Source organism: Augochlora pura, chromosome 5 (assembly GCF_028453695.1).
Source record: "Augochlora pura isolate Apur16 chromosome 5, APUR_v2.2.1, whole genome shotgun sequence".
Classification (NCBI taxonomy): Eukaryota; Metazoa; Arthropoda; class Insecta; order Hymenoptera; family Halictidae; genus Augochlora; species Augochlora pura.
Genome location: NC_135776.1, coordinates 2,466,969 through 2,489,185, shown reverse-complemented (window position 1 = coordinate 2,489,185; position 22,217 = coordinate 2,466,969). Strand labels below are relative to the sequence as shown.

The 22,217-nt window shown below is 36.8% G+C and overlaps 9 protein-coding genes across 16 annotated transcripts; 5 read left to right on the top strand and 4 right to left on the bottom strand.

Moving 5' to 3' along the window:
• Positions 1-5: 5 nt before the first annotated feature.
• Positions 6-2,376, bottom strand: Shu (inactive peptidyl-prolyl cis-trans isomerase shutdown). The gene is made up of 6 exons (XM_078180411.1): positions 1,907-2,376; positions 1,522-1,774; positions 982-1,442; positions 738-926; positions 556-667; positions 6-489 (listed from the first exon to the last, which is right to left on the bottom strand). Exons 1-6 carry the CDS (start codon positions 1,939-1,941, stop codon positions 202-204), a joined length of 1,338 nt encoding a protein of 445 aa, XP_078036537.1. The 5' UTR covers positions 1,942-2,376; the 3' UTR covers positions 6-201.
• A 37-nt stretch (positions 2,377-2,413) lies between these two features.
• On the top strand, positions 2,414-3,979 carry Pih1d1 (PIH1 domain containing 1). 2 transcript variants are annotated; one of them, XR_013494050.1, is made up of 7 exons: positions 2,414-2,627; positions 2,696-2,768; positions 2,847-3,029; positions 3,101-3,273; positions 3,343-3,572; positions 3,643-3,786; positions 3,847-3,979. XR_013494050.1 is itself a non-coding variant. In XM_078180416.1 (7 exons), the coding sequence occupies exons 1-7, from the start codon at positions 2,565-2,567 to the stop codon at positions 3,895-3,897; spliced, it is 912 nt and encodes a 303-aa protein (XP_078036542.1). In that variant the 5' UTR covers positions 2,414-2,564; the 3' UTR covers positions 3,898-3,979. The 2 variants fall into 2 exon arrangements, 1 of the variants encoding a protein (XP_078036542.1); XM_078180416.1 differs by having other exon boundaries at positions 3,343-3,567.
• On the bottom strand, positions 3,912-5,864 carry LOC144469784 (sphingosine-1-phosphate phosphatase 2). The gene is made up of 4 exons (XM_078180412.1): positions 5,401-5,864; positions 5,131-5,332; positions 4,823-5,047; positions 3,912-4,750 (listed from the first exon to the last, which is right to left on the bottom strand). Exons 1-4 carry the CDS (start codon positions 5,858-5,860, stop codon positions 4,333-4,335), a joined length of 1,305 nt encoding a protein of 434 aa, XP_078036538.1. The 5' UTR covers positions 5,861-5,864; the 3' UTR covers positions 3,912-4,332.
• A 906-nt stretch (positions 5,865-6,770) lies between these two features.
• On the bottom strand, positions 6,771-9,667 carry LOC144469781 (uncharacterized). The gene is made up of 3 exons (XM_078180409.1): positions 9,204-9,667; positions 8,958-9,125; positions 6,771-8,894 (listed from the first exon to the last, which is right to left on the bottom strand). Exons 1-3 carry the CDS (start codon positions 9,375-9,377, stop codon positions 6,771-6,773), a joined length of 2,466 nt encoding a protein of 821 aa, XP_078036535.1. The 5' UTR covers positions 9,378-9,667.
• Positions 9,597-11,551, top strand: LOC144469785 (F-box only protein 22-like). Its single transcript, XM_078180414.1, has 6 exons — positions 9,597-9,611; positions 9,690-10,045; positions 10,272-10,459; positions 10,530-10,875; positions 10,958-11,337; positions 11,413-11,551. The coding sequence occupies exons 2-6, from the start codon at positions 9,870-9,872 to the stop codon at positions 11,520-11,522; spliced, it is 1,200 nt and encodes a 399-aa protein (XP_078036540.1). The 5' UTR covers positions 9,597-9,611; positions 9,690-9,869; the 3' UTR covers positions 11,523-11,551.
• Positions 11,552-12,160: 609 nt separating this feature from the next.
• On the top strand, positions 12,161-13,954 carry LOC144469786 (pancreatic triacylglycerol lipase). The gene is made up of 5 exons (XM_078180415.1): positions 12,161-12,396; positions 12,487-12,635; positions 12,710-12,886; positions 12,967-13,242; positions 13,316-13,954. The coding sequence occupies exons 1-5, from the start codon at positions 12,161-12,163 to the stop codon at positions 13,549-13,551; spliced, it is 1,074 nt and encodes a 357-aa protein (XP_078036541.1). The 3' UTR covers positions 13,552-13,954.
• Alc (5'-AMP-activated protein kinase subunit beta-1) lies at positions 13,616-15,270 on the bottom strand. Of its 2 annotated transcripts, none has more exons than XM_078180418.1 (5): positions 15,056-15,270; positions 14,696-14,902; positions 14,334-14,612; positions 14,030-14,260; positions 13,616-13,959 (listed from the first exon to the last, which is right to left on the bottom strand). In XM_078180418.1, exons 2-5 carry the CDS (start codon positions 14,888-14,890, stop codon positions 13,813-13,815), a joined length of 852 nt encoding a protein of 283 aa, XP_078036544.1. In that variant the 5' UTR covers positions 14,891-14,902; positions 15,056-15,270; the 3' UTR covers positions 13,616-13,812. The 2 variants fall into 2 exon arrangements, with proteins under 2 accessions (XP_078036544.1, XP_078036543.1); XM_078180417.1 differs by having other exon boundaries at positions 14,696-14,906; positions 15,056-15,269.
• A 429-nt stretch (positions 15,271-15,699) lies between these two features.
• Tim23 (translocase of inner mitochondrial membrane 23) lies at positions 15,700-18,245 on the top strand. Of its 4 annotated transcripts, none has more exons than XM_078181823.1 (6): positions 15,700-15,823; positions 15,937-16,173; positions 16,751-17,000; positions 17,099-17,268; positions 17,410-17,527; positions 18,083-18,245. In XM_078181823.1, exons 2-6 carry the CDS (start codon positions 16,035-16,037, stop codon positions 18,090-18,092), a joined length of 687 nt encoding a protein of 228 aa, XP_078037949.1. In that variant the 5' UTR covers positions 15,700-15,823; positions 15,937-16,034; the 3' UTR covers positions 18,093-18,245. The 4 variants fall into 4 exon arrangements, with proteins under 4 accessions (XP_078037949.1, XP_078037952.1, XP_078037951.1 ...); XM_078181826.1 differs by having other exon boundaries at positions 15,701-15,823; positions 17,410-17,556; positions 18,083-18,238; XM_078181825.1 differs by having other exon boundaries at positions 15,702-15,823; positions 17,410-17,535; positions 18,083-18,238.
• Positions 18,246-18,443: 198 nt separating this feature from the next.
• LOC144470543 (uncharacterized) lies at positions 18,444-22,193 on the top strand. 3 transcript variants are annotated; one of them, XM_078181821.1, is made up of 4 exons: positions 18,444-18,586; positions 20,370-20,747; positions 20,835-21,051; positions 21,176-22,193. In XM_078181821.1, the coding sequence occupies exons 2-4, from the start codon at positions 20,416-20,418 to the stop codon at positions 21,383-21,385; spliced, it is 759 nt and encodes a 252-aa protein (XP_078037947.1). In that variant the 5' UTR covers positions 18,444-18,586; positions 20,370-20,415; the 3' UTR covers positions 21,386-22,193. The 3 variants fall into 3 exon arrangements, with proteins under 3 accessions (XP_078037947.1, XP_078037946.1, XP_078037948.1); XM_078181820.1 differs by having other exon boundaries at positions 18,444-18,650; XM_078181822.1 differs by lacking the exon at positions 18,444-18,586 and adding an exon at positions 19,110-19,609.
• The last annotated feature ends 24 nt before the right edge of the window (positions 22,194-22,217 follow it).

Here is a 22,217-nt window from a genome sequence, read left to right as displayed (position 1 = left end):
TATCAAATTTCTACAGCTTCGTCTCTAAGTCTCTAATCAAATACAAATTAATCTTAAAGTTCCTATAATCCTATTCGTGTAAAAGAAAAATATAGAAAGAGAAAATCTGTGAAGATATAAATGTCTGTGTTACTTTAACAACTTAAATGATATCATTTACATTTTATAGTACAATTAATCCTAAGTTTATAAGTAGTAGACTTAATAATTATGTTTCTTCAGGTATGTTATTTCTCTTCCATATCTTTCGAACGTGGTAATTAAGAGACCTAATGCGGCAGCTTCTTCGCGGATGCATTTATCTTCTTCCGGTGTTAACGCCTCTGGAAGTGGCTGTCTCAATAATTGATTGTCTTCTGCGAAAGTCTGGCACATTTCACGCGCGGCTGCCTGAAACGGTGTCAGCTCCTTCTCCGCATGCTTCATGTTTAAGCAGTTTGACCAAAGTTTCTTCTCTATTTCTAAATACTTTCGTTGTTTCTCATTCACCTATGAATTACAAATTAATTAAAACATCACCAGATCCTCCTTGCTTTTTTCTAAGTTGATATTTACCAGTCTAATTTCTTTAACAGTGCCTTCGTTATTAGGTTCCATTGCAAGTGACATTTGCAACTGCTTCATTGCAGCACTGTATTCTCCCAGTTTAAATAAAGCTCGCCCATGGCTGTAATACAAATCACGTTATCATTTAAGAATATGGTATTTATCGACTGATTGTAATTAATAAAATTTACTTGAAATAAGATTTTGCGGATGGTACGGTTATTCTACTGCACGCGTGATAAGCACGACGAGGCATGTTCTCCATGTTGTAACAAACTGCAAGGTTGCAGTAGCCTCTTGAAATCAACTTGTTGAATTCTTCTTCTTCCTCATCATTTTTTAGCTCAGCTTTTTCCAACCAGTAAAGTGCAGTTCCATACCTAAAATTATATCACGATTATTACAATGCTAAGTCTAAGCATTGAAAACACCTACTCTCTAATTGCTTGTCTGATTTTATTCTTTTTAAAACAGTCCTTGGCAGTATTGAATTTTGCCCTAGCCCATTTAACAACATTTTCAAATATTCTTTTCTCTTCTTTGGAAAGAGTCTGAAGAATTTCTACAGATCCATTGTCTACAAAATCGACAACATGTACAATAAACAAGATCGACTCGTTTGGAGGAATACGAGGAGGACAACCGACTTGTCCATATGCCAAGTCAGGATGCACAATGAACATTGCTATCTCATGTTTTTTCATAGATGTTATACCAATTTCTAAACCAGGCAACAGTGAACCCTGATTAAGACGATAAGATTCTGCCCCTCCACGAGTGAAGCTAGAATCAAATGGTTCATCATTATACTCGAAGTGAGCAAGATACTTTATAGACACTTGTGCATCATAGGGTATCGGTTCCCCAATTCCTTTCTGTTTAACCAGCTTCATTACCTGTGGACAATGTAAAAAATGTTATTATTAATAATAATAATATAAATGGTATTATTAAATTAAATAAAACCCCATTTACTTTGCCATTTCCTAGAAGATCCGTCATTTTAGCCTTTAATTCTTTAAAGCTTATACCAAAAGTAGTACCAGCACCACTCCTCATACAATCATTGTCCTCATCGTTTTCGTCGTCCTCAAAACCATCCATATTCAATAAATTCAACGCTTCTTTGTTTGTCAACGAAATATTCGGCGTGTAAGGAAATTCATCCTCTTCGATATTCTTATATTCACCAATTTCAAAAACGGTGCCATTTTGCCCTATTAGATCTCTAAAACAGATATGTACCAACAAGCGTAACCTTCAAGTTTTCTCCATTTCCAATTTTTTAGGATGGATCTATAGAGATCTACATTTACTTTAGAATGAGCATAAATTATTATATTTATATTATATTACATACTTCAGAGTGATTCCTCGCATTGTATCACTCGCCATTTTCAAAGTGCTTCTGCTATTTTCTATTTTGCTGATCTAGTAACAACTGTTTCTTTGTAACAACTGTTCTAGACAGAGACAAGCTGAACAGTGAAATACACTGTATTTATGAATCGTTTAGAAACGGAATGAACTTTAAAGAAATGTCCTTCGAAAATATTTACTCATTTTTTATGTAAAATCACCCCCTGCCCGGTTGTACTACAATTCCCGGGACATCCTGTACATTGAAACTCCACGTTATTTATGTTTAAATATTTCACATTCCGTACTCTTTTTTTTTGGGGGTAGTGGGGAGACCGTGCCTGCTAATAGTTACCGGTTTACCGGGAAAAATGAAGTAAAGTGTTTTTAACTAAATAAGAAAATTTTCAAAGTACTTTACATCACGCACAATTAAAACTTTCATATTTATATGAAAAATAAAATCACTACTTGTTGCTAATATGTGACCAAAGCTACAGCAGCGCGATCTATGTACAAACACGTCGCACGCTTATTATTTACGACGTGATACACATGTTTACTCGATGTCAAGTGACTATTAAATAATAACTAATTAAAAAGAATTTATCGAATTACCTTAATTGCAGAATTATATTAAAAAATAATTAAATCGCACTATGAATAACAGAACCTTTCTTGATGTTGATGATTCGATAATAACAAAAAATTTAATATTACCAGTAAGTAAATAAAGTATTGATGAAAATATTTTATCGTTATTAATATATTTCGTAAAAAATTTTTCTAGGAAACTATGGCACAGGAGAATTTAATGAAACAGATTGATACAAAACCTTACTTTATCATTCAACCAAATCCCGGTAAATTTACGTAAATAATAGGAAATAATGTTACAAAACAACAATAAAGATTAACATTTGCATTGGATGCTTCTTTAGGAATATGTATAAAAACAGCAACTGACGGTGGAGAGAAGGTTTTTTTAAATATTTGCACATCGGACAAAATACCAGCACCTGAAGACATATCAGATACACAGCTTTTTGAGATAATATCAAAAGAAAATCCTGAATTTGTTATACCCATGAGTATCGGCAATGAAAAACTTGAGTCTGATAAAGGTATACAAATCTGCCAAAAAAATGAAGTTACCATTTATTCGTGTAAGATTGATATATGATAAATATTTCAGGGGGTTCCCCTTGTATAACGTATGATGTTGCAATCAATGTAAGATATTTTGAAAAATGTCATCAAAGGAAACATTTCTTATTATTCACAATATCTGTGATAATGGATGGTGTAGGAATGAAGATGAATAGAGTTTTAAATTCAGAGGACTATGTGATTCTTAAGAATCGCAAGGTATCTTTAGTTTTCTATTAGAAGAAACCTAATTGAATCAATGGATAATTTATATTATGTTACCTACAGGTCATGGGCAAATTACAACAACATAGAATCGAAAATCGTGAAACAAGAATTCAATCGCAGGCTAAAAAGCCGCTGATTGAGGAAATTAAATCTTCTAAAACGGAAACTTTTGTGAAAAAAATTAACGAGACAAGAGACTCTCCAATGTTAAAATATACATTACTGAAACAACCTGTAGAAGGACCAGCAAGAAATTTGATTGGCTTATTTGATATGCCTAAAGGGGTGGGGTAACGAGAATTTTATTCAGCATCTATGTCAGGAACTAATGGTTTTTTCTTATTTTTTTTTTTTTTGTAGACTAATGGCGAAGATGTGGAAGTACTACTTGACGAGGATCGTATTGTAGTTACTGTTGATAAAGCTAGACTTACATACGATCTATCAGTTTCCTATATTATAAACGTAACTAGCGTAAAATGTCGTCTAGATAAAGATCTCAAGGTAAAGATAGCTACTGTAATGTAAAATATACTGTATATTAAAAAGAGCAATGTTTTTTAGGTACTCAGATTGGATATGCCTGTACAAACTGCTGCGAACAGTATTAAATAAATAATAAATAGAGATCAATCTTGTAAATAGTTTTATTGTAACATTATTTATATTTCGAAACAAAAAGAAGAGTAATATCTTCTGGTTTCTACTATGTCTCCTTCTTTTTTTGGAATAATAAAACTTTAATGAGCATGATTATTATTAGGCTTATGAAGTCGAATGAAAACCTGTATACAAACAATAAAAATTCTGAATTGATCCTAGTTATCAATTATGGGGAACACAACTTATGCTTTGTATAAGGAATATTACAGAATATCCAACAACTATGCTGTAAAAACAAACTGTCAGATTATATACAATTGCTTTCTGTACATAAGAACAATATCACAAGCATTGGTATTGGAATGTAAAATATGTGATGATCATAATTGCATTTCATAGTTTGCATAAATTTAAAATATCCAGTATACCATTCTGATAATTGGAGATTCATATCTCTGTGTAAAATGTTGGCCTCTCTATACCAAAGATTGTAAAAACGTTTGGCATGAGATACACTGTATTTACCCCTATCATGAAACATGTTAGATATTTACAGACTAGATCAACAAGAACCTTACTCTTGTTTTCCAATGAATTTTCACTCTTCATAAGATCCTTGGCATTGACTTTTAATATGGCACACAATGTCCCATAACTAAGGGATTTGCATACAACTCTTGTTGCAAGAATGCTGCAAAATCCAAGTATTGTTCTAAGTATCAAGCAACCGAGCATTGCATTTGAAGGCCATAGAATATGATATGGTGGTGCGTGCGTGGGAGTTATCATTACTCCAGTCTTATAATTCAACCATGCCCCTACATGAACTCCAGTGGTGACAGACACTACCATACTTGTGTCACCTCTGTAATCAAATTATTATAATTATAATTACAATTACACCAACATAATCCATAGAACACAAGTATTTAATTACCTGGTCGGCGTCCATCTGTTGCTTCTGGGATAATAGATTACAACAAGTATGCTAATAGCAATTAGAATTGCTAAAGCCCAAATATTAGAGACAAAATAATAATCTGTCATGTCCACCAAGGGTACCAGCGGAACCATTAACGTAATAGCTAATATTAAGCCTGCAAGAATGTCTAACACTGTGTGCATGCCCAAATAAAGCCTGCTCATACACACAAGTGTACACCTTTTAAAGAAAGGAAGATAGCTATGCTTTACATTCATTATTAACTTTATAGACCCACCATTCAAGCATAATGTATCACTTACCAAAGAAAAGCAATCATCCACCCAATAGAAAAAGGATAAATATATCTATTCATTGTAAATAATACTACACTGAAAGGAATTGATACACCAATCATGGCATGAGTAGATGGCATACCATACTCTTCTGACCATTTTGTTTGCAATCGAACTACTGGTGGGCATGCAGGTCTTGGCCAGCAAATAACGTCTTTCAATATCTGACCTAAATAAGTAATTTTTATTAGTTCTGCTTAACTATAAAATATACGAAATTTTATTAGATAATATTACCTGTGGTCATAACAATAGCCCACACTAAAACGACTCGCCTACCGATCACCCCATCGATATTCCAAAACCAAAACGGTATAAAGGTGGAATAAAATATTTCGTCTCCCAACTGCGTTCCAAACAGGAATAAATAATACCAAAAGTAATTTGATATGGCGTAATCTGAATCGTCCCTGGTCGACGACAAATGTTTCTGTTCGTCGTTCGTAGCAGCTACTGCGTTGACAGATTTTCTTGCGATCGTAATGTGACCATTTCTCTTCGATTCCACAGAATTCGGCGTACAATTCTCAAAGTTCTGTTCAAACTTTGCGAACGTGATTTCGCGCGTCTCGTCGATGGAGTTTCCATCATGATGCTCTTTGAAATTCTTTTTATGATGGATTTTCACTCCGAACGCTTTTTGAATCTCTGCGACCAAAGACGCATCTTTCAGATATTCAACAATTTCAGACCACATATTATCTATATATAGTGCACCACTCTTATCGCTGAAGTAACATTTTCTCTGACAATTCGTAGAAACATTATCGATCTACTGAAAGCGGCTACGTTAAATACATAGAGCCGAAGCAAGAAATCGCAATGTTACACTACAAAAAAAACGCTGCAGTACAAGATACGTGCGTGCACGACTTAACATAAATCTACCACGTGAATGTTAATCAATTTATAGAATATTCATGATTTACTTAAGAATTTTATTTGAAACGTGTAAAAAGTTTGTGATATGGGTTCGAGCCGTTGCGTGCGTCCCGGCTGAGGACTTATATAAATGTGGAATCTACAATTTTTTGTTATATATCATCGTAAAATACAATAGTCTTCACGAATTCCACAGTATGTCATTTAACACTGCTTAAATCACGTATGGTCACATCACATTACAGACGCTTTGCAAGCGGTACGCTCACCGTATTTGATGCGAGACTGCAGACTATACTTTATGGTCACTTTACAACGAAATCGACGTGTAGGTGAGTCTAACACTTACAGGTGGCGACATCATAAAATTCTGAACTACCGTCGATCAAGAAGGATAAGAGGAACAAAAGTTTATGCTCTTCTAAATGAAAAAAGATAAAGAAGGATCGAGGCTTATTATCTTATTCGAAATATTTGATAATATTACTTGCACGAATCCAAACGAAATAGTCGCTAAAGTAAACCCACTCCCCCGCATCCTACAATGTGTAAAGTTCAAACAATGTACAACACGTTAATACTCGCTAATTTGATAACATGATTCGCAGAATTGCTATTAATTTCAATTTCAAATGCGAAGTACATTCAGCAGTCGAAAACACATTCGCAAAGTTTTATCACAGAAACACTTCAACGTCCATGCATGTTTGTCGACTTCCAATTCCTTACGACTGAAATACGTGGCCGATAAGAGTGAAATTTTTTACAGACAGAGACACGTCCGAGTTATCAGTATTTGGATGAACATGGAGATCCGGTGTGGTAACAGGGCTCACGCTATCGATGCTGGGAGAACTCATTCTCTGCATATCGTTCACATAGGTTTTGCCGTCTTGGACGTTCAATGGGACGATAATATCATTCAAATGATTCTGAGGCAGAATAGTGATAATGGGAGTCACGCCCGGCGAAGACGTCTCCGATTGACAATAATTTTGTGCATTCTGATACTGTGCCTTGCACTTCTTCTCATGCACAAATAAACTACCGTTGTGGCTATACGCTGTGCCACAAATCTTGCAGGCGTACGGTTTTTCGCCGGTGTGCGTGAACCTGTGCTCTTTCAAGTATTTCAGTCTTCTGAATGATTTCCCGCATGTTTTGCAATGGTAATTTGCCTCCCCGGTATGGGTGGTAATATGCGCCTTAAGGGTGCACGACTTTGCGAAAGCTGCGCTGCAAAAGTGGCATACAAACGGCCTGTCCCCGGTGTGAGTTCTCTCATGATTAATGCAATTCGAATTGGATGTGAAACCTCGACCACAGTACTTGCACACATGAGGCTTATAGCCAGTGTGCGTTCGCATATGAAACATTAGTCCTGTGTTCTGTCTGAATGTCTTGCTGCATATGTGGCATAAATATCGTTTGAAGTTCGCATCCTCTTGTTCTTTGGCGCGGTCATGAATTCTCGCATGTCTCTGTAGTTTTACTTCCTTTTCAAAGGACTTGTCACATTCCTCGCAGCGATATGGTTTCAGTATCTCGTTCGCTTTCTGCTGGTCCTTGTCCTTCTCGTCGCAAGTGCAATGGTTCCCACAACTTATACATTCTTCGTCCTTGGAGTTGTGCATATTCAGCTGGTGTTTTGATAAGGATCTCTTAGTATCGTACGACTTTCCACAAATTTTACATGGAAAACCTTTCTCCTCGTTGTCCGAATCGAGCTCCTCTCGTATCCAACTGTTTATCAGTTTGATGGCTGACTTATCGTCGGATGGCTTCTGGATCTCCAAACTTGTCTCGTCCTCGTTATGCGCATACCGCTTTTTGTGACTTTCTAGTCTATCTTGCCGGAAAAATTTCATGTTGCAAACGTTGCAAACGAATTTCTTTTCCGTGTGAGACAATAAATGGTCTTGGAGTAACTTGTCTGTTGTACAATATTTATTGCAATATTTACAACGATAAAATGCCGTGCTTTCAAAGGCATCGATTTTTGCATTTAACAGATCAGGATCCCTAAATTCGGAATCTAGAGCATACTTCTTAATCATGTTTCTACCTTCGGTATTTACGTATGAATCTCTAATTTCTTTTCTAGCGTTGTTCATTTCAGTCGTCGATTCTTCGTTAATATTCTCTAATTTTCTTTTGTCCCTGATTTCTTTCAAAATCGAGAGCACCTCTTTCGGATTCGCCCGTTTATGGATGTTTAAATGTCTCACCATAGTGTCAGTTTTCTTAAAACTCTTATTACATATGCTACATAATACTGGCTTAACTTTCTCCTTGACTTTATGCAGTTTATTATGCTTCATCAGATCATTCAGCTGTAGAAATTGTTTGTTACATTTATCGCATGTAAATTTCTTTTCATTGTGTGTTACTATATGTCTATCCAGAGACTTCTTGCTGGAATAGCATCTGGAACATTTTGAACAGGTGTAAGGTCTTTGAGAAACCATATCCCTAATATTATCTGAATGATCATTCTCTATATCTCGCTTAACATTTGCATTCTTTTTAATATACTGTCTCTGCCTCTCTTTATGATTTCTTAGGTTTTCCATAGAAGTTACTCTTTTGAACATAGTGGTCCTCCTTGTTCTGTGAGTTTCCCTTCCTGAGGTACTTTTCTCACATCCTGCTGGAATCCTTTTAATACTAATGTTACTTAGCTGACTATTTGTCTCATTAGACTCATTGCACTGAGATTCATTGATTGCTTTTTCAACTTTGATACAATCCACAGCTGAGGATCTCTCATGATCGGCTGTAGAAAGTATATTTGCTTCTATTTTGACAAAACCAGAGTTGAAGGTATAATCTGTTTGGCAACATTGATCCTGAGAAAAGAAAAGAAGGTCATTATTATTTCTGTCCATGTATGTTTACATTTAAACACTCACTTTTGTGACCTTAAACTGATTGGCATTGTATATTTTTGTCAACTTTCCATATAGTTCCCTCAACCGTGCATCTGTTTGTTGACATTGTTTCCTTAACTCATATGCTTCATTGATTTTATTTGCACATTGCATGCAAATAGTGGCAGGTAAACCATCATTCTCCATTATCTAATCAGGATAAATGATCAATGATAAAGCAACAGATAGTATTTTGAGAAATAAGAAATGATTAAATGTAGAACTGACCTCCACGCCGCTGCACATACGAAATCTATCATAAAAGTTGGACGTGTCCGTGGCACCTGTATCATTTCGAATTGCACCAAAGATATATTGGTTATTTTGATTCGCTGTAAGACAAATGCGGCAAAGATCGCCAGTATCATCGGTTAGAACTCTATCTTTGCTTTCGATCTCCATCGGATCTAAGTGAAAATACTCGTTCGATCAAAAGCAAATTGACTTTCGAACTTTTCACGATTGTCAACGTGATGTCATCATTCAGATACGCTGCAGCGGCGTTCACCATTACGCGATCCTTGTTTCTTTCGTTCGTGGAAGGCCATTAGCGTCTCTGGTAGAGTTTCTATGAAAACTCCATGATTCATCGTCGAAATTCGACGATTTCCAAAGAAGCTCTGGCTTTCCAATACTGTAATCTTTCATTATTGTTATCGTCATCGTTAACCGAGCAACCGAACGGAATAATTTTAATTAAAGCCCAAATATTAGGGAAGGAGAAAACCAGTCTGTACAGCGGCGGTCTGTTTACGATGCTTATCCGTGACACAAGCAAATCGTGGTGACGCGCTATTACTACGGCAACTATCCGAGTCGGTTCATATAATAAATTGTATGTAATATCCTTTAAAAATTGTGGCAGACAATTGTCAAACTTGAGCGATAGCACAAATGGAGGAATCACCGCAGAAGAAGCCACGAGGGGATGGCACTAGCATAACAGATACCGCGGACAGCGGGAAAGTTGACAAGAAACAAACGAATATACCCTTAACCTACGATATTTTAAGATTAGTTTTTAAAGAGCTAAATGGAATGGAATTATCGAGGGCTTCAATGGTTTGCAGGTGCGAGCTCGATTAACAGTTTATGCATCGTGTGTATCTTGTATATTAAAGCGAAAGAAAAACTCAATTTTCATTGTCCCCCTTGGAAAGGTTGACACCTACGAAAAACCAAGAAGTCCCGCGCTGCTCTAATCCGTGTGCCTCCCGTACATATTATGAAATTTCACGGCCCGTTTTCCTAGAGGCATCGTAAAGTCGCGCTAGCACGTAGCCCTTTATATTCCAGATCCTGGCTAGAGGCAGCAAATGACGAAAAACGAACTAGAGGTCCTGCCTACTTTATATATAAGTGCAAAAATCTCAATGAGAAATGGAGCATGGAACGTGTTAAAACGCAATGCATTAACGAATTGCAGATTAAACCTGCACTAGGATTATTTTTCACAGCACATTCTGTACTATTCACTCAACGAGGTACTAACTTTTATTACAGTTTTGCTCATACCAAATGTTCATCTACTTTTTCAACCGTATTACTTTATAGACTGCCACTGCAATGTTCTACCCCCAAATTGTACTACAGTGACATTGGGGACCCATGGGGTTGTCTTCAATGATACAGAGATTGAGGCAAACGTGGACAATATTGTATGCACATTTCTGCCCGAGGTACCAGATGTAACAATTCAGACATTTGTAATTGGTGACAATTCCACGACAAAACAAGATGTATCAGTATCTATAAGCAATTACATTGATAAGATCAAAGAAGTTCTGGACCAACCACAAAAAACCAACCATCCATTCATGAATTCTAGATGTTTACTGTTGTTTTGTGACTTGAGGGGTCGTGAGTTTGCAATAAAACTGTCCGACTCCTTGAGGAAAAGGTAATAGTTCCATAGAATTCAATATGAATGTTGTGAAACTGATGCTTGAGTACTATATATAAATTGCATTTCTTGAATTTAGGTGTACTGTAAACAACATCTCTGTATGGGGAGGAACAGCGAAAAATTTGTTAGTTTGTAATGCGAAAGATAGCGAGAACGACAGATGCGGAGAATTTGCGTTCTGTGTCGGTATTACTTTAACTGGAGCAATAAATACTTGGTCATTACTTGTTAATTCAAAAATCGAGAGCATAGTGCGACAAAGGGTCAAAATGTGGAGGAATACGGTTCAGTTACAAAAGCATTCCATAGGACTAATGTTCGCGTGTTTCGCACGCGGGAAATACTTGTACAAGAAAGACAAAGTCGAGTCGACTATCTTCAAGGAGATTTTCCCGGAGGTACCGCTAGTAGGCTGCTTCGGCGATGGAGAATTGGGCACGACCTCATCATTCCTAGGTGGGTAGACCACCTTCCGTTCCCACGCTTATACGAAATATAGAATACGCTCACCCGGTATATGTACATTTACAGGTAACTTTAGAAATAAGGAATGGTTCAACGTAAAATCCACTGTGTTCTTAATAATCACATACGGAGGAGATTCACATTTGCAACCCCGTGTTCTACGAACATGTACGTAGAGAGGACATTAGAATAAAGTCATTTAACTCGAATGTACACAGGAAGGTACATTGCATCACTAGGAAAAAGTAAGTCAAAAATCCCAACGTGAGTCGCTAAAAAAAAGTGTGTTGTATAACAATGTGTGATAATATATTCTATGTTCATATAAAATTGCTTTGTTGTATTTCCTTCCGCGTTGTCCGACAAACCGCTTGGTTGAAAGGAAAACGAGATTACCAGTATGGAGAACGACGGACCCCTTTAATAAAGTATACACGTTACTATTTAGTTTCACGCGATAGGAAAATATCCGGTGTGTCCGGCAGTTAATTGGGCAAAAACCTGTACCTCTTTGAATATGATTACAATGTTTAAGGCACCACTTGACAGTATTTCCGCACATACGATATCATGTAGGAGATAAACTGAAAGAAACTGTGCCATGAAAGGGCCCGGTAACGTCCATCAAGATATTTTCAGTGTTTATAAGAAGCTTCAACCCTGCGGTCTCCGCTATGCAATTAAGACTGACGATACGATCCTTCCGCAATTACTACAGCGAAATTTCTAGCCGACTGCTAAAACTCTCTAGTAATTACTATCTTTCGAATCGTCCCTCGACTTCGTAACACACTAGCTTCTCGCGGCTGGCAATATGATTTTCGGTAGTAGGACCGTGCACGCAGTGGTTTTGTTAGTTGGTTTTTATGATCTTGCGGTTGGTCGATCATGGAACAGTGGCTTGAAGCAGAAGTACGACGGATATGGAGACGATTGGATTTTCATGCCGGATGGAAACGGAAAGCCGCAGGTTGCTGTACTAAAACACGCGGAAGTTGACACACGGGGCATCTTTGACGAGTCTCAAGTTTCCTTCTTCCTCTATAATCGGTAATATTTAACTACATCCGCAACAAAGATTAAAATAATCAATCGACGCACAAAAAGCACTCAACATGTTTAAACGTTTTGCGTTTCAAGGAATGGCCCAGTAAATGGCACTCAATTGTACACGAATGACACCGTGGGACTCAGTAAGTCCGCTTTTAATCCATCCCGGATAACAAAATTCATAACTCATGGATGGAAATCAAGCGCGATGAGTGCTGGTCTTGTTCAAATGAAAGAAGGTATAAGTTAAAAAAACAAATGTCACTAAAAACGCTACTTCGTTAACAAGTTCTATTTCTTTTGTGATTCTCAGCGTATCTAAGTTATGACGATTTCAACGTGATAATGGTTGACTGGCAGCCGTTAGCTGCGAGCACATTTTATCTTGGGCCAATGCGAAATACAGAAAAGGTAGGAAAAACGGCTGCTGAATTCATTAATTTCCTAAGTGGGCAAACGGGTCTGAAAACTGAAAACATTCATTTCCTTGGTACGTATTATTCCCAATCGTTCAGGGTATTACGTTAGCACGTTGTACTTGCTCTCACTTGGCTCTAATCGAATTCTAAGGGCACTCCCTTGGAGCGCATGTCGCTGGGAACACTGGAAGTTCGCTGACATCTGGACGTTTGGGGAGGATAACTGGCCTGGATCCAGCATTGCCAGGCTTCCACTTGCTTACTACCGACAAAACTCGATTGGACTCCACGGATGCGTCGTTTGTTGATGTTATTCATTCCTGCGGTGGAGTGTTAGGGTACTTACAACCTTTGGGTAGTGTAGATTTTTATCCTAACGGTGGAACTGCTATTCAACCCGGCTGTTGCTGTATACCTGAAGTCGTAGGTAATGAACCCTTTGGTAGAGCACATCTTCTCGAAGCATTTCAGTGTATGTTCATTGATTTTCTATCTCGCAGAGGCATGCAGTCATGGTCGATCCTACGTATATTTCACGCAGAGCATTAATCCCAAAACGAAATTCGTCGCAAAGAAATGCAACACGTGGGATCAATTTCTGAGCGGTAATTGCGATCATTCTGACACTACCATAATGGGAGAATACGTGGATGTATCGACTACCGGGACATACTTTCTCAGGACAAAATCGGATCCACCCTATGCCTATCAGGAGATAACTGATAACTCGGTTTGAAGTTCCAAGCGTATTACGAATTAAATGTACCAACAAGAATTACTCGTATTATCTGGAAGACATCTAATGTAAAATATTTCATTTTAATAAATAATAGTTACAGTATTATACATCTCCGATAAAATTACTCGTATTCTATCAGTTTCTCTCAAATAGTTTATCTTGTTAAAACGCTGATAGTCTTATCTTACCTACAAAATACGTATGTTCTCGTTCGATGTAACTAACAATTGCCGACAGCTTTGGGAATGATTCAAACGCTTAGATTGGTTTGTACAGCAAGGTTGTAACATATTTTTTGCGATAACGATGTGTGGCGGAGAGAACCATCACGCTGTCTTTGATACTTAAGGCATACAAATGGTTTAACATAACATGATTTGGCTCTGGTAGAAGAGTTGGTTCACACTGAAATAATCGTATAAAGTAGTTTCTGAAATAATGATGATCCTTGTAAATGCTCCTCTGGTTTACTTACAGACAAAGGAGTGTCTTTATTCAGAATAACTTGTAGCAGATGAGGTGGCAATATGGGTGGACCAGTTATTTTTTCCCATGGTTTATGCGGAGGAACTTCTTGACCATACTCTGTTTGAGCACTACTAATAACACCTTCACTATCTTTTGCAAGTGCTTGAAATACTTCAAAGTCGGATTTTTTTACAGATACAAGATTATTTTTAGAACCCATTTCATTATCAACAATTTTCTATAAGAAATACCCATATATATATATTATTTCAATCGATATTGTCATATCAAAGGTAATAAAAGAGACTTACTATTTCAGGATCATGCCTCCATTCACCATCAACATAGAACTTGTATTGATGTTCCCCTTCAGGTAAATCAATAATTGTTACAAAATCCCCATGACTTTTCACCATAGGTAAAGTTTTCCACCCAGTGAATGTTCCACTAATATAAACCTGTTTACCACCTCCTTCCCATTTGAAGACCGTAGGCAGCACTTTGCTGTCTGCAACTTTGGTTCCTTCAGACACGGTATTGGAACGTGGACGTTGAGGACCAAAGTCATCTCCATTGTGATGTCCACCAGTCTATTAATAGAAAAAAGTATAGAATTATTGAACAATAAATGTTACACCTTATATATCTTATCTATCATACGGTGACATCATACTTTAGCAAAATAAGGTTCCTCATCCTCATGGGACGATTGAAAAACTAATTTCTGACTTGGCTTTTTATCAAAAACGAAAGCCTGGCCTTCTTTTCCTGGCGACGGCGGTGGATGTTCTTTGGTATGACGATGCTCTCTACCAGAGGAGCCGCCGTGATGATGACCGACCGGATGATTACTGCCAGCATTACCCATTGTCAGCACGTTCTTCCTGTCGTAGAGAAAAATAAATGTCACGGGCAAAATGTCACGCATAAATCATCGAAGCAATATGCAGCAAAGTGCATTCGTATCCCCACCACACGGATTTGTTTACGAGGAAGTAAGACGTAAGATTTTAAAAAATGATACTTCGCTCACCTAGCCCTGACGCTGATCAAGTTTCAAGTCGAATTTGTCAATGACTATTTTATTCTCATTGGAATTATTCGAATTTTACTGCACGTCGCTCGTAAATCGCAAATCAAGTACGACGGCAAATTAAAACGTCGAAAATCGAACAACAACACTCACTGATTCTATTCAAGATTCGACTACAAATGGCCGATTCGCTTAAGATCTACTTATCTATTAAGCCGACGAAAATTACCATCGGAATGTAAAGTATCGCCCTCTAACGCAATGCCATTTTCACTCTGAAATACCAACACTGTTGGAAGAAATATTCAAAATTGGCGGGTAAAATATTGTTTTCTTTCATAGTTCATTCTAAATTGTTAATAAATAATATATGATTGATCCACACAAAAATCTTCAGATTCTTATTTGTAGACATAGATGTTTCCAGTTTTGCTTTTGGATGGTTGTTTATATTTTATTTAACACGATTGTTCTGAAATCTCGAATTTTAAAATGATAATTCCAAGAGAAAATTTAAAACTTAAAATTCCATATAACATTATGGTCATAGCTTACTGTTGGTTACGTACACTTCACTCGCTTTCGTAATTTCGCGCGTTATTTTCTCTATGGACGTGCTACAGTTTTTTCTACTGTGATGCATTTTCCATACTACATTACATACTGTTCTGATATACATAACGCAATCAATCAGAAAACTCACATTTCTACCAAGTAATTTCTTTATACTTTTCAACCATGAAGAATGCATAGCTAATTACATAACATGTATGTGTATGTGCAATACGTAGTACATAATACATAACACGTAATAATAGAATATTTATATATATAATTATTGTAAGTCAATTTGTTGCCTATAAATTTCATATACGCTCTAGATCCATAGAAAAGCTTGTAGCGGTAAGAAACAAAACTAAAATTTATATGATTGTTAACAACGTGTGAACGTGTTGCGTGTGAAGAGTAGTCTCCGTTTATGCGCCAGCACTATCTACAGTCGAGAAATCATTCTAGTTGGAATTTCAATAAAAACACACCGAAAATGATAGACCTGCGAAATGAAACCGATAAAAATTTAAGGAACAGTAAAAAATACGATGATTTAAACATACCAGGTAAACGAACTTTGTATCTATGTATTTAAGTAATTCAAGACCTTCGTACATTTATAATTTTTTCCAATTAGCAGTGTGAAAACGGAATTTGTTAATTAATATTATGTAAAACTGCATTCGAAAGTATGTCTCAGTTATGATAACACGTAAATTGTATACAGAATGAAATATATAAGTTAAATTTTGTAGTCGCATAACCTATGTTTTCGTTGAAAAACCGTGTCGTATTTTCATTGTTTTATCGTTTAATGTGCTTGTAATAATTTTTAAATATTCCTTGATATGCAACATTAATACTTTGGTTGTCACGCCAGTTCAATAATTCAATGAAATTGAGTAATTGTATTTAATAAAAGTAAGATTAAAAAGTTTAGTTCTGTAACATCAATTAATTTTACATCTGTACATTTTGTAACTGCTAATAAAACTAGAAAAATGTAATAGCTTTGCATGCAAAATAATTTAAAATCTGAGCAAATAATTTCATCGCTTAAATATACATAATGTGGTCATTGAAATGTTAAAACATTGTAGTTAAGTAGAAAGTAATTAAGATTTGATATTTTTTAAATTATAGTTAAGTCTCAGCAAGGATTAACACAACTCAGTCCATATTTGAACTTTGATCCTGCATATGTATCACCAAGTCAGCCTGAATATATATTCCCGGAGGGTGCTGTAAAACAAAGAGGTCGATTTGAACTAGCATTTAGTCAAATTGGAGCAGCATGTATAATAGGGGCAGGTATTGGGGGTGCAACTGGCTTATACAAAGGTATTAAAGCAACTTCGTTGGCTGGTCAAACTGGTAAACTTAGGAGAACTCAGTATGTACCTTTAATGATTTTCAATATGTGTTGATGAAACCTGAGAGAAATGATGACAATATAATAACCAACTGTAGCTTATAATTCCTTGTCAATAGATTAATTAATTATGTGATGAAGAGCGGTTCATCGTTAGCAAATACATTTGGAATAGTATCTGTGATGTATAGTGGTTTCGGTGTGCTGTTGTCATGGGCAAGGGGTACAGACGATTCTTTAAATACTTTAACAGCAGCAATGTCAACTGGTATGCTGTTTAAATCGACGGGTATGTTCCACTGAAAGGGTTTGCGCATGTATATTTACATCTAGACGTATTAATCTGTACGAGCACGTGTATATCCACATCAGTATATGTGTAATAACACAATTAGATAGGATGGGAAAATTAATTATTAATTATTTTTAGCTGGACCAAGAAAATGCGTAATGGGCGGTTGCATTGGATTAGGATTAGCATCCTTGTATTGTCTATGGAGCAATCGAGATACCTTATTGGAATTGAGGCATCGCACCATTAATCCAGCGTAAGACTGTGTGTAGCAGTGAACCTTCAGTACGCCATACGTTTCTCGAATCTCGTTTACCTCGCGCGTTCTCGAACAATTTGTATCCCTGGTTTGAACATTATCTTACTTATAGGTAGATCTTCAGAATTCAAAGAAACTCAATGCTAACAAAGTTATTGCTACTTTTCAGTCGCTCCCTATGAAATAATGGCATATAGACAATACAATAAGAATTTTTGAACTAATAAAATTGTTGTCGAGGAGTTATTACGCTCAACTTATTTTTTAAACAAAATATTTTTTAATATCTCTCTGGTTTAGCATTTATTTAGCTTTCTGAATAATACACAATGTTATTTTTCAGTTAAAAGAATTTTTATATCGATTACGTAATTGACTCGAGCGACATACAAATAAGTTAGAACTTTCCTTTCTGTTCAAGAAATATGGTCCTATTTGTAGTAGCTTACAGTTATAACTCGAGCGCCCCTTACGCTAACTTATATTTGTATAAAAATAGATCTTTACTGGTTTTTACTGTTGTCATAGTGTTGTCTGATTTCTTCTTTTCAGGTCGAAATAAGATTTACGCATAATTTGAAAACATTAAAAATTTGCAACGAATTTAACTTCATTTGAACATAGAATGGAACACCACGAACGATACTGAAAGATAACAACTTGAAGTTTATTGAAACACAGGAGGAGTCTGTAATTAAAATAAAGAAAATTGTGCAAGTCAATCTTGGATTATTGTATTGCGGGTTCAGATTAGTATGTCCAATTACATACATATATTGTATTGCGAATGCAATATGCGACAATGAATAGAAATAGAGACAGAAATACAAAACGCTTTGTGACTAAGATGCACAGTTTTCATCACCTGGATTACTGTTGGCAGTATCGCAAGATAATCTTATCAGAGTTTATCTCCCCGCTGTCAAGTGTTCACATACTTCGCATCGACAGTTTTCGTAGTCTTTTCATTCGCGTAGCTCTCGATCTGATCTAATGGTTTACTTGAAATTACCTGTGTTATAAAATAGAAGCTTGGATTTCGTATTACATTGTGCTGTACGTACAAAGCATATTCATATATTAAAAGAATGTGACACACTGGAATAACATCGCTATGGAAGTATGTAAACGGTGTATAGCATTTCTAGAATAGTAGAATTCTAATTATCACGAAATCGAGACAACATCGGGTAATCAGAATTTGTTATACATTGCGTTTGAAACTCTTTTATCAGGGGAGTTTAAAGGATATTTCGAGGATATACATATATTCAGGAAACTCGTTCAGACAAAATTAACATCTGTTGGTAATGTTTGATTGCAAGTTTCATAGTTTTACCACTATGTACAACGGCGCGGTTTTGTCATTTTAAGAAGTGGATGATTCATTTTCAATAATAAATAAATTGTTTTGTATAGGAATTTTCGGAATATTTTTAAACCTCAATCTATCCGTTTAACTCCTGTATTAACAGATTTCATGAAATTTGTAATATACATATTTTCTTAATGGCAAATTTCACAAGAATCATCTGTAACTGTGATGATGCTACCGAATGTTTCCTATAGGCAGTGGCAAAGATAAATCTTTTTACATAAAATGAATGTAAAAGGTTCCATGAAAACATCTGTATGTACTTTTCATATGTTTATTTAGCCTCTAAATTAGAACCTTCGTGGTCGGTAGCAGGTAGTAAAGAATAAAATAGACGTTTCGATCTCGATCCTGTGGGTAATTGGAATTTTACTAATGGAACGTGTATCGGTGGTTTCGGTCTGTACGATTTTCAACGACCGTAGACATCGCACGGGGTATCAATAAAAAGGTCCATTGCTGATTCTCACGGAAACGAACGCGTACCAGCTTTACATAGATATACGAGTATAAGCGCACAGAACAGCGATACTATACGGCGAATTTCCTAAAGTTAGTGTTCTCCGAATTACGCTCGCGCGATTTCACACATTATTTGGAGAACTCGCGTGGTATTCGACAAACGATTCCTTTATTTTATTTTTACGAGGCGCAACACCTTCTTTTACTATCTGAAAATCATTGTGTCTACCAACGGAGGACGGGTAAGCAATGTTTAAACGAGACAAACACTTTTTATCGGAAGACATCGTTCAACGGACAACACGACGCTCGACGCGACGATTAATCGAGAATAGAAATCCTAGTTCAAAAGAACAGGATGTTCAATGATAATCTCGGCACAATTGCATCCATATACGAAAGTATTACACATTGTAAGCAACACATAATATACGATGCTTTTATGTAGAAACTAGGAGCAGAACTTGCATATTCAATTGATTAGCGAGCTCCAACTAAATGACAATTTCTTCAAGTTTTTTTTTTGTTTAAACGTGTACAGAGATTATCCATCGAGCTAGTCAGTCTTCTTTCCGTGGTCCGTTGGTTACATCGACTAATCTTAAAATTTTGATGAGAGAATCGTCGTCATAAAAATAGTATTATAAAAATATTTATCCGATCTAAGTTGAGATTGAGCATCTGTTGTCTGTTGCATCACGTGTAGCAGCACCGCGAACAGCGATCAGTGCATCGCGATCGATTTTGCTTCGCATTTTGCTCTGCATTTTCTTCGCATTTTCCGCGTATATATAATATGCGCATAAATGGTTGATTAATATGCGTAATCATGTTTGAAATGTTTCAAATAGTCATAAAAGGAAATTTCGTAAATTGAACAAAGAAACGCAGCCGTACCGACTATTCGAAAACAATTCCAAGGGAGTTTGTTATCGTTTAAAAAAGCGTGGAATAAGTGAAAGGATGTAAAACTATGAGTTGGAATTTCGTTTTACTTTCCAGCTATACTTTTCAACTGCGAAACCCTATATTAATAGTCTGATCAACAATGAACGAAAGACGAGCAGAATGCGTATTGGCCGTGTTGTACGTATCATCCGCAATTTTGTCTGTGACCTCGATGGTCAGTTTGGTCACCGTCTGGCAATATTGGATATGGGCCTTGGACGTGTGTATCAGCGTCGACTGCGGTTGCATACTTTACGGTATCAATACTTTCCATACTTTTATGGGCGGCGACGTGAAACTCTGCCAGTTCGGAGTGTACGGTTTAATCCCGGCAATCCTGTTCGGTCTATGCCTCGGCGGCTATCACGGATACAGATGTTGCATCAGTCGAAATTTCGATAAACCTACGCAAATCCAAGAAGACGCGGCGAGGTACGATTATTCGCAATATTATTCGGTGCTCTCTGCGCAACGAATTACGAAATTCTGCTGCTTTCCAAACCTTTTCGATTTTTACAGAAACCTGAAGGGCGTTAATCAAGTGGCGACGGTGGTGATCAGACGGAAAGGTAGAAGCCCGTTCAAACATTGGATACCGGTCGGGTTTCTCGCTATTTTTATTTGCTGTTTATCGTTGGCGCACGCGGTCGTCATGACCGATGGTTACTATAAAACCTGCGAACAGTACAGGAAAAGACTGATTCACCTGTTAGGTTCGACAGGTCACGAAGCCGAGGTAACTATTACTGTTAACAATTCCCATTTGTTATATGTACTTCCATCTATCGCCATTACACTCGCAATTGAATGTTTCCTTGATCTTTGACGATTTTTCAGCCAATTTTTCATGCTTTTCACAGGTGATACACAACAGGCTCTCGTGCGGGCCAATTTTTGACTTTATGGATTATTTACAGCCAGACGAGACTTATTGGAGACGTGATAAACAAATTGACACCGGTTTCGCTCTTCGTTTAGCGATAGTATCCACGTGGCTCAATTATTCCGCTTGGACATTTATATGTTTACTGAGCGTAATAATGGCGCGCAGAAGGCTGTGCTGTTGCTAACAATAGTTTTGCTCCGGTCACGTTCGTTCCACGATCTCGAAAGAACTATGTACCAAGAAATACCAGGAGGGAAATTACTAGGAACCACCTTGTCATTGAGCAGCTTTAATAGTAAATATTTCTTCCTCTTCTAATCTCCTTTCGCCATTCACAGCGGGTAGTTGAATCATATGCGTTCTACCCAGTGGAGGTACACGTATAAACGGTATACGCGTGCCCATACATATATTCTATTCTTCCTTACAATTACGTTACATTACGGTACACTACGTTAGATTACGTTACATTACAATTGGTCTTGTTGCCTTTTCATACCGTGCACACACCATTTACACCCGTCATATATTTTGTTATCGGTACTTCGATGCAACAGGTTTCTTTATCGTTAGTGTTTCTCTGTTTCTCCTTTCCTTTTTTCATCTCTTTGTGTTTATATGTCGTGCGTGCGCGCGCGCGTGTGTGTGTGTGAGGGGGAAAAAAGGAGTGAATAAGGAAGGAAGTTGGAAACAGCAATTACCGTTAAAGAGATTTCGAAGGGATCAAAAGAATTTTAATTGTACAAGTATACAAGTATGACAGGTATTGTGAGGGGTAGTGAAGAAATATTACACATGGACGAGCAAACAATAAGGAATGTGTAACTTTTACCATGCTATCGTTCTTAACATGTAGGCAGGCATACGCGAGCGCATTTTCTGCTGCAGTCTGTTACTTGCCTCTTTGAAAATGGTGCAAGAGTATTATGGTCTCTATACCGCGACAAGAAAAAAAATATATATAAACCCACCCAGAGCACCTACCTTTTATTCTCTAGCAATACTGAGCTAATAAA